We start from the raw sequence: 10,938 nt of genomic DNA, 5'->3' as shown, positions 1-10,938 counted from the left end.
TGGGTGCACCCCTCGCGGTCCTGAGTTCCTTGCTTGTGCTCTCTCTCCTTCTGCTTCTGATTTGGACCTTGAGATTTCAGTCCGGTGCTCCATTGTGGGTCTCTGTCTCTGTCTCCTTTCATCGCCTGATGAAGCTTGGTATTGGCGTAAAAACAGAGAAGTCGTTTTTTCCATTCTGAATCCCACCCCCTACTTACTGCCCAACTCTCTGGCTAGAACCCTCGTTATAATGTTGAACAGAAGCTGGGAGATGGAGCACACTTGTCCTCAGGGTTACAGTTAACGTTTGAATAATTCACTGTTAAGCTGTAAGATTTTTATAGATGCTCTTAATTAGGTTGACAAACGTCTCTGTATGGAGCAAGGTTTTTAAAAATCATAAATGTTGAATTTTAAAATGTTTTGTTTTGTATCTTGAGAGTTTTTCTTTTAATTTTTAAATATAGTATCATATTCAAGTACTTTTGGGCACTGAACTAGATACACATTACTGGGACGAATCTCACTTTTGCTGGATATAAAATACTTCTTATATATCACCTACCTTAGTTAGTTAATGTGTTCAGAGTTATTACAACAATATGCCCAAGAGAGACAGATGTAGTTTTCTTATTATTAAGTCATCTCTGGCTTGTATACAGCTTGTCTGCTATATAGTCATGTGCCAGAAGCTTGGTCCACAGTGTGGTGCTCAAAAGTACTATAACTCTTAAGCAGTGGAACTACGGGAAGAGAGATGGCTTTTAAGAGGCAACTGACTCCGTTGGAGCTCAGTAAAAACGGTTGTTATCACACAGCCTCGTCCTTCCTTTAAACCTCTTCCTCTCTTCTGGATGCTGATGGCCCTTCTGTATGTGGTCATTTGCTTTCCTGCTTCCTCACTGCTATATTGTGACACAGCAAAGGGTCCCAACTAGGACAGGACCTGAGACCACGCGGTCTGGACTCTTTGGGACCTGGCACCATGAGCTAAACCCCAGGGAGCTTTTATTTTACCTGCTCAAGAAGGACTGGAGTCTCTGTCTGGTCTTTCTATTGCTATTTCTAGAAAGAAGGAGAAACCGGAGAGCAAAACCGCCTCTATTTCCTTGAAGACTCTGTGAACGGTCGGTATAAATTCTTTAAACAGTTGTTAGAATTCTCCAGTGAAGCCGTTTGATTCTGGGGTTTTCCTTGTGGGAAGTTTCTGAATTCCTAATTAAATTTTCTTTCTTTCTTTCTTTCTTTCTTTCTTTCTTTCTTTCTTTCTTTCTTTCTTTCTTTCTTTCTTTCTTTCTTTTCTTTCTTTCTCGTGACAGACCCACTAAGGCTTTCCAAAGCCTCAGTTTTTATGTTGGTGTCTGTGATGGCCAATGTTCAGCCTGGCAAGACCTAGAGTCACCTGGAGACAGGCCTTAGGGCATGCTGGTGAGGAATTATCTTGACATTAACTGATGAAGGAAAACTCAGCTTACTGTGCACAGGAGTCTTCCCCGACAGGGATCCTGGACTGTGTACATGGAGAGAGGAAACCGAGCAGCGAGAATGCATCCCTCGTTTTCTTCTCCTGAGTATGATGTCATGTGACCAGTAGCTTCAAGCCACCGCTGCCTCGACTCTTCTGCTGTGATGGACTGTACCTTCAACTGCGAGCCCAAGAAATCTTTGTCCTTTACGTTGCTTGCGTCAAGGTGCTGTCACCACAGCAACAGAAAAGGAGCTAAGGCAGTGTCTGTCTAGGAAACGCCCCTTTCGTATAAGCGATCTGATTTGCTATGTCCTATGGCCCCTCCCATGTCTGTAATGGCAGTAGTGACAGGGATAGTCTTGCTATTGGTTTCAGCTTGAATCTTCTCTCAGTCTAGCTCAGGGATTGTTTTGATCCTTTAAAGAACCAACTTTTGGATTCACTGAAATCCTTAGTTGCTTTGCTTTTGCTTTTTTCTACTCCATTTTAACTATTCTCTTCCTTTTGCTTCTCTTGGGATCAGTTATCTTTTCTTTTTGTAGTTTCCTGAGGCAGAAATCTAGGCTACTGATTTGAAGTTTTCTTATTTTTAAGTATAAACATTAAAACCTAGAGATTTCTTATAGAATTTCCTGTAAGTATTGCTTTAGGTTTATAGTGTAATTGCTTTCATTTTCCCAAGGTATTTTCTAATTTGACAGGATCTATAGTCACCTTGAAGACAAACTTTGGGGCATGACTTTGAGAAAGTTTTTGGGCTAGTTGATTTGAGAAGACCAACCCTAGCAGGCAGCACTGTCCCACGACACTCATGCGACACCTTTGTAGATGGGAGAGCTAGTCAGAAAATAGCTGGTGGCGGCGGGGGAATGGTGGTGGATTTATTTTGTATTGTGTTTCTTGATTCTATTTTCTTTTTCTTTTTTTTTTTAAACTGTTAAGAAAACTTTTGTGGTTTTATTGTATCATGAGGCATTGAAACATCTGAACAAATCAATATCTGGGTGGTGAGGCAGCTGCTTTCTCCTTCACTTCTTTGGGTTACTAGAGCAACTTGTCAGTAGATTAAAAAATGAAATAAAACAAAAAACCGACAATCTTTTGTATTACTTAAGTCTTTCCAAGGCATGCGCTGGTACAACACAAACGTCTCCTGTCAGATGCAACTAGTCTAGCATCCAAACATCATGCACAACACCGTGGTGACAGAAGCGCACTGCACCCACTCCCACCTCGGCCCTGCTCATTTGTGTATGATATTTGGAGCATCTGGAGGAGGGAGATAGTATTGGGAAGAGGAGGGAGGAGGAAACAGCGTGAGTGTCTGGCCAGGAGGTCAGCCGAAGTTGTGCATGGCAAGCCTGCCTGTACATGTCATTGGTGCAAACCCAAGCATCATTGATGTTCTTTAATAGAAACATCTGGTGGAAACCCATGGTGGGATCTTCATCGGCCTTTAGCTGGCCTACAACCATGCTGATGATACAGCTATCTGGTGTAGGCTGATGGTCCTGCGCCGTGATACTATACTGGATTTTCTGGAACGGAAGGCTAGACAACTTTTCCACAATGGCAGCTTTCCCCTGGAACTGCTGTCCTTCCCATGTAAGGCATGATGCATCAATGTAAATTGCGCCTAGCTGGGTTCTGTCGTTATCAAATAATTGGTAGTAATGCTGAATAAAGCTGGATCCAATCTGCTCCCAAATTGGCTTGTCTCCCATCCTGGAGAGTCACCCACCTCACCAAGACCCGTGGGGCTGGCACAATGGCGGCAGCGGCAACCCAGCGCGGTCTGCGACCGACTGTTGATTCTATTTCTTATTCTAAATATTTTTTTTAGTTAATTTTTTCAAATGTCTATTTAAAAAAGATTAAGTCAAAATCTAGCATGCTACTTGCAAGATAAAATCTTTTGGAGAAAAAAAGTTATAAATAAAATATAAATTTATACAATTGGCTAAATACCATGGATTAAAACTGTTTCATTACATTTATTTATCTATTGATTTGTGTGTGTGTATGTGTGTGTGTGTGTGTATGCACAGACATGACACAGCCTGAGCAGAGCTCAGAAGGCAGTTGTAGGAGTACGTTCTCCCTTTACCATGTGGATCTCATTATCAAACGCAGGTTGTCAGGCTTAGCAGCACACACTTTTACCCACTGAGCTATCTTGCTGTCCCAATATTGTGGGTTTTCTTTAGTTTTCTAAAACCTTTTCTCTGTGTAAGTATTTGGAACTTTCTGTTAACTCAGCTGTCACTGACTCTCATAAGAAACGCATCTTTGTGTAATGGCTCCCGCATCTAACTCAATATCCAACGTGGTATACTACTTTCAAAGCCAGGATCCACCTGTGCAGATGTTAGATTAAGGCTAGGATACATTATGTGTGGTGCAAACACATCTGTTTTAGCCATACCAAGGGCCTTTCCCAAACAAATAGCATGTCCCCGTGCTAGCAAATTTCTTCTGCAAACAATGAAGACAAAGATCCTGTTCTATGACTCAATTATTGGGATCTTCAAAGTTTGACTACAGCTTCAATATGTAGATTTTCCTGGAGTTTCTGAGGTTTTGGTTTGCAAACTTAAAAACAGTTGAAAAACTGAAATTCATACCAACAACATGTGACTCTCTGGCTGTCGGAGGATCCTGGTAGCTCTTGTAATGTGCTCTATAGCTTCCTTGAAGAATACAATTGAATGAGACATCTAGCAGAAGAAATGTGGCAAGAGAACGAGTTACAGGTTTAGCAAAGTCAAGTGTGCATTATGATTTTATGTACAAGGAAACAGGAATGGAGCGACTCTTTAGTGGCATGGTGGTGACCGAGACCCAGCTAACAGTCTATGTCAACATTTAGAGAAGACAAATTTTCACAGTGAGCTCACTCACCCCTTAACTAATACTCTAGTGAGCTGACCCGGGCACTTGTGGGGTTGAGTTTACAGAATGAAGGACAGAAAAATGGCATCTAAGTTGCTTTTCTGTTGCTCTCCTGGCAGTGGCTGGTGGGGGAGACTTAGGAAATTCCACATGGTGTCTATGATTTGGCTGGCATCTCTTTCAGCATGTCTCTGCTCATTACAGCAATGGAAAAGACAAAAGAGCCACAGCCATGGTGAGTTTGTCACCCAGGACCCCGATGCTATATTCTCTTGCATTTCTTAACTCCGCTATCTCTGCCATTCAGTTCCCTACAGCCTCAGCTCACCCCATCTTTACAATTAGATGCCACTGAGACAGAGAAGAGAGAAACCAACAAACAAGTGTGTTTCTAATGGTCTGCTTTAAAACCAGAAGAAATACTCCTCAGGCACACACCCAAATAAACATATACATGCTTAGCACTCCCCAGGTTTTCCTAGAGTGTGGCTTTACCTCCAGAGATGTTGAGTCCAACTTCATTTGGAATTCCTTAAGTATGCTGAAAATTTTGTTGTAGTTATTGGTGCTCTGGTAGATCTTCTTTCTGTGAGGCTTGTTTATATCCATGAAGTCCACAAATACAGTTGGGCTATTCATCAGGCTTTCGTGGGTCCACTGGATCTGTTGTAAGAAGAGAACTCAGTGAGCATTCGATCGATATGCAAGATTTCATTGTCTTTACATTGAAATCCTATCTTTCCTAGGACCAATCTGTCTGTCATAGAAGATTCCAGCACTGGATCCTAGGACTCAGGCTCTTAACCTATTTGTGTATGTGTGTGCGTGTACATGCACGTGTGTATGTGTGCATGTGTTTTCCTTCAGGAAGTGAAGCTTGTGGACCCCTCCTCAAAATCATAGTTTTTAAGGATTCTCATAAAATACAAGTATTCAGAAGTCGAGAATATAGAAATAGAAATAGAGTTCTGCCCAAAAATTCTCCTTTGGGCTGAGAGTTCTAACTGTAGCTCCACAGACAATGTGCGGTATCATTCCAAGGCTGCTAACTCTTCCTCATTAGACAGTCTCAAGTTTCCTCTTCTCTAAAACCAGCCACAGAGACTGGCCCTTTCGCCTCCTGTCCACTGCAGGGGTCTTTGCGCTGGCTATCAGAGCTAAAGGTGGCTGCAGGCAGTGTCCACACCAGTTCCCGTAGTTCTCAGCATGCGCCTCACTGGCTACCCAGCGCTGGGAATTCCTGATGGACGTTTAGGAGTCATTCACTTAGCAAATGATGGTCCAAGGACAGAAGGACAGAAAGGCATGATGGCTAAGGGGCTGTCTGATACCAGATGTCCTGGGTTTGGATGGTGATGCCGTCACCTGACCAGCTGCATAACCTTGCTCTGCTCGGCACTGATTGTCAGGCAAGAATAATAACCGCCTACATTGTAGAGTTGTTATGAAGGAAGATTAAGGTAGGAACGGTGTGTAAAGCTCTTAAGACAGCACCTTGCGCACTGGGTTCCCTATTATTAGAGTCACAGTCCACTCTCTAAAGCAGGCAACCAGTTAATTGTTAATTCTCATGCTCGTAGTTTATATCCTTGATTGATACAGTCGTTAACTCTGCCACCCACAGGGCTGATGGCCGCTGAGAAAACCTGGTTCCCATGAAGTTGCTTCCTCACTGTGCACTGCCTTTGCACCTGCTCCTCGCTGTAATAAACAGTGAAAACAGATTTGTGCAGGGCACTTACAGGGAGGTCAGTTGCTTCTCCCGGGGCAGGAAACAATGAACTCTCTTCTGAGTTCCAATTGACTAGTCTGTCTATCCCCTCATTCACTCCTTTAAAAACAAAATGGATTATTATTGTGTGTGTGTGGGCACATCTGGAAGTCAGAGGAAGACTTTGTTGGGGGAGTTGGTTCTCCCCTTCCACCTTTATGTGCGCCTGAGGCTAGAACCGAGGCTGTCAGGTTTGCAGGAGAAAAACACGCCCCCGGAGCTGTCTGACCAGCCCCACCCCTTCACTCAGTCTTTATCCATTCATCCTAGATATAAGCTGAATTCTAAAGATTTATCATAAATAAATCAGTGATTCTGTCCTCATAAGGCATGTAGACTGGAAAGAGCTCAGGCAGGTCTGTGATAGACAAGCCCCACAGTCTTACACAAAGGAGAGTCACAGTCTAGGAGGAGGCTGGTTATTGGTCAGAAAAGGTTACCACATGGTTAAAAGTATGCACTGAATTTAAAAAATGATCCATACACTAATCTGTCAAATTCTAGTGTCATATATGCACAGAATACAAAGTCATGACAATGTGAAATAAAAACTAAATAAGACATTTACCACCCAAAATATGTATTAGTACGTCCAACTGTTTTGAAAAAGACCTCTTCATCTTGTCTAACGGAGGCACCATCTTCCTGTTCCTGGGTGCCGGACCTGCTTTAGACTTCACTCATAGTGGGCATCGGCCACCTGGAGCCTGCATTAGTTAACTTAGTGTGATGTGCATGATCTAAGTCTTGAACAGTGGTCAGGAATGAGCCATGGGAGGAGGCCTGCAGTTGCAAAGGCAGAGGCTATGGAGAAGAAGTTGTCTTCTGGTTGGAATATAGGGGCACACGCTCAGACTTCTGGTATACACAGAGGCATGGAGACTGAAGCTGATCCCAGGGCAGGGCATCTTGATGCTGGAGGGGGTCAATGGATGCAGACGAGAAATGGTTTCCAACATGCTGAACGTGAGGTGCCCAGGCAGCATGACATAGGTATAGAGTTCTCTCTCTCTCAAGGTTTAGGTTATTTCCACCAAATTTCTTGCCTACATTTAAAGTGTAGGGGGCTGGAGAGATGGCCAGCACTGGCAGCTCTTATGAGACCCTGGGTTCAGTTCCCAGCACCCATATGGGACTTCACAACTGTCTATAACTGTAATCTTGTAGGATCTGATGCCCTCTTCTGGTGTGCAGATGTACACTCAGACGAGACACCCATATACATTTAATAAATAAAGAAGTAAATCTTTAAAATGTAGACATAAGAGTATTTTTCAGTATCGCAATAGCTGAGATGTATCACTCACTGTGTAGCAGAAACAATTCTAAATGTTTTCTTTTCACTAGAGCTGCTCATTCTCACCAAAGACCCATGAGGTAGGAAATTACTGCCCTTACTTAGACGTCAGGAAACCAAGGCACAGAAGGGGCATTTGCTCAAGGATACCGTTCATGAGGGGAGGATCTGGGCTTTGAACTTGGGTAGAAACTGAGTTTAAAATCCCCAGGTCCCACTGCTTCTCAGAGACTAGGGAAGACAGAGAAGACTAGAAGGGCTGGATATCCAGTACCCAGGCAGAGGACTGGGGAAGAGATGCCACCACAGCATGACGCAAGAGCAGCTCCATGGAGGACAAGGAAGACCTGTATTCAGGAAAGGACTGCAGGAGATTCGAGACAACTGATGGGAGAAGACAGGCTGGTGGATGTGGAGACGGAAAAGCATTTTGTTGGGGTCCTAAATGCCAATACATTTGAATAGAGTTAAAAAAGACTGAAGGGTGGAAGTCATATGGGTCAGCATAAATGATATTAAGACGTGTATACACTAAAAGGTAGATAATTCCAATGAAGATAATATAGCAATTGGAATGTCTGTAAAAATTTTTAAAATCTCTATCACTTTGTAATGGTCTCAGAACAATACATATACATGTGCATATTTAAATATTCACATACAGACACATATTTACATAGTTGTTTATGTGCACATCTATATAAGTAGAGTTCTGTGGATGAAGTTTGTATCCTACAATTCTGTCTCACTGCTGTTAGGCCCTTCACATCCTCCCCAGGAGTCTCAGGACAGGGCCGTGAAGAGCTGACTCACTGCCCATTGAGCCTCAAGACTCAGCTCTGGTCAGCTGGTCACATCTGTCTCTGTGATCGGCATTAAAAGAGACAGCAAGGAGGTTAAAGGTCAGAGGAGTGAAGGGAGATGAGGAGCCTGGGCAACTCCAGTGGCATTTCTGCTGCCAGTGGAGAGGGAGGAGCAGGGTTGAGGATCTGAGAGGCCAGGATCACGAGCAAAGGAACCGCGGACTGACCGTTTCCTGCATATCTCAAGCTGTGCTCTCGGATATCGTCAAGTAAGGAATGCAATTCTTAAGAGGATAAAAGTTGCTTTCATTAATATTATAGACATATTTGGAGACTTTCATTAAACAACATTTTGTGTGTGTGTGCGTGCATATGTGTGCAAAATTCCACTTGAAATGTATTTAAGAACACACCTGCAGATGGTTTTGGAGTTCCTTTGAGAGAAGCTGGTAGAAAAGACTTTTTTCACTGGACTCAACTAAACGATCATGAAACACTCGGCTGGCTTCATGGACTAAGAGCTTAGCAGCCATCTCTTTGGAGTTGATAACACTCTTGTCTGCTTGCATCAACCCCAGTAGAAGCTGCATGGGATCAAAAAGCAAAACAAAACAACAAAAAAACAAAACATATAACCAACATTAGCAGGGTATTGTGTGAGATGAAAGCTCGAGTTTTGTGAGTGTATACTTTATAAAAATAGAAGACACTTTCCAAGGTAAGAACCATTAGCTTCTATAAGTGACAATCTGGAGGTTTCTATGGGATGGGCAAGTTAAAGTCAAAGAAACCTGCTACAGAATGGCTCTTAGTGGGAGGAGATTTGGTAACATCTCAGGTTCATCTAAGAGAGACTTGCCAGGATCAGAAGCAATAGCCTGGTGCCAAATGCTGCCAGCATAGGTGTTAGTGAGGGACTTTTTATTAACACCCCCCTCACTCTATAGCTTTGGCTGGCCTACAATTTTTCATGTAGAACAGGCTCGTCTCGAACTTAGAGATCTTTCTGCCTCTGCCTCCTGAACACTGAATTAAAGGTACTACCACACCTGGTTTTGAGGTACTGTCTAATGTTGATGTGTTTTGATTTTTGTTTTGATTAAGAACGCTTGTGCAAATAAGCTGAACTTTTACAGCAAGGGAAGAAAGATACCATACTAATTTTTCTTTCTTTCTTTCTTTCTTTCTTTCTTTCTTTCTTTCTTTCTTTCTTTCTTTCTTTCTTCCTTTCCTTTCCTTTCCTTTCCTTTCCTTTCCTTTCCTTTCCTTTCCTTTCCTTTCCTTTCCTTTCTCTCTCCTTTCCTTTCTCTTTTCCTTTCTTTCTTTTGTTCCTTCATTTTCCCTTTTTCTTTTATTTCTTTCATTCATTTCCTTCCTTCCTTTCTCCTCCTCCTTCTCCTCCTCCTTCTCCTTTTCTTCTTCTTCTTCTTCTTCTTCTTCTTCTTCTTCTTCTTCTTCTTCTTCTTCTTCTTCTTCTTCTTCTTCTTCTTCTTCTTCTTCTTCTTCTTCTTCTTCTTCTTCTTCTTTTTTGAGGCAAGTTTTGTCAATGTGTTCTTGGCTGTCCTGGAACTCTCTGTAGACCAGGATGGCCTTGAACTCAAGAGATCCACTTGCCTCTGCCTCTCAAGTGCTGGGATTAAATATGTGTGCTACTGTTTTAGGGTTTCTTTTGCGGTGGAGAGACACCATGACCACAGCAACTCTTATAAAGGAAAATATTTAATTGTAATAACTAGCTTATAGTTCAGAAATTTAGTCCATTATCATCATGGTGGGACATGGTAGCATGCAGGCAGACACAGTGCTGGAGAGGTAGTTGAGATTCCTACAATTTGCAGGTAACAGGAAGTAGACTGAGACACTGGGCAGTATCCTGAGCATATGAGACCACAAAGCATGCCTCCCCAGTTACACCCTTCATCCAACAAGACCACACCTCCTCTAACAAAGTCACACCTCCTAATAATGTCATTCCCTATGAGCTTATGGGGGCCAATTACATTCAAACTACCACAGCTACTATGCCTGGCTAAATTCTTTTTCTTAACATTGAAGTTTGAAAATTATTTACTTATGGCTGCTGCCAGAGCCAGTACTGCTGGAAAGGCGGTGAAAATTGATGCAGGTGTACAAAGTTCCTACATAGGTTCACTCCCGTGCAGTAACAGGACCAGCACACAACTCTTTCCCATGGATCTGTGCTGCTAATGCAAGTTCACGCTTACACCTTCTCATGTGGAAGTACCAACAGGGAGGGAGACAGGACAGAGCCTCAGTGCAGCACAATTGCATCTCAATTTAAGTGCTAAAAATAAGCTAGAGAATTAACTTCAAAACCAACCTTGAACATGTCTCGGGGGTTAAACATATAGTGGCATTTGGTCGGCGTTGGCAGCATGTTCTTGCAGACTTGATAGTATATCGCCAGGGAGCAAAGCACAATCTGGTCTCTACACCTCTGAACCTCAGCTACGAAGTTATGGATGGAGAAATATATTCCCAAGTGAGCCTTTAAAGGGAAAATTTATGTCCAGTTAAACATTTAAATATGGGCTACAGCTAATATTTACCAAGAAGCATACATGTGAACTGCAATGGAGGGTTAATTCCACTGAAAATTATTCCTAGCTAAAATCTTAGGGCAGGGTAGAGGCCTAAGTACAGAGGCACCCCTGGCTGTGGCAAACAGACGTTCTGAGAGCTCTTACTGTTTGCCTAGTAGTCTAGA

At 42.7% G+C, this 10,938-nt stretch overlaps 1 protein-coding gene and 1 pseudogene across 1 annotated transcript in view; both read right to left on the bottom strand.

Annotated features, from left to right (window-relative positions):
- Dnah14 (dynein axonemal heavy chain 14) overlaps positions 1-10,938 on the bottom strand; it is a 225,140-nt gene that overhangs the window by 80,254 nt on the left and 133,948 nt on the right. Inside the window, 4 exon segments of the mRNA XM_050142810.1 lie at positions 4,072-4,164; positions 4,835-5,002; positions 8,624-8,794; positions 10,552-10,719. Of these exon segments, the coding sequence (XP_049998767.1) occupies positions 4,072-4,164; positions 4,835-5,002; positions 8,624-8,794; positions 10,552-10,719 (600 nt within the window).
- LOC126502195 (nuclear transport factor 2-like) lies at positions 2,645-3,225 on the bottom strand (annotated as a pseudogene).

The sequence above is a fragment of the Alexandromys fortis genome, unplaced genomic scaffold, assembly GCF_014885135.2.
Source record: "Alexandromys fortis isolate MF-2015 unplaced genomic scaffold, M_Fortis_MF-2015_v1.1 scaffold_51, whole genome shotgun sequence".
Classification (NCBI taxonomy): domain Eukaryota; kingdom Metazoa; phylum Chordata; class Mammalia; order Rodentia; family Cricetidae; genus Alexandromys; species Alexandromys fortis.
The sequence above is the reverse complement of the archived record's forward strand: the minus strand, read 5'-3'. Positions and strand labels throughout refer to the sequence as shown.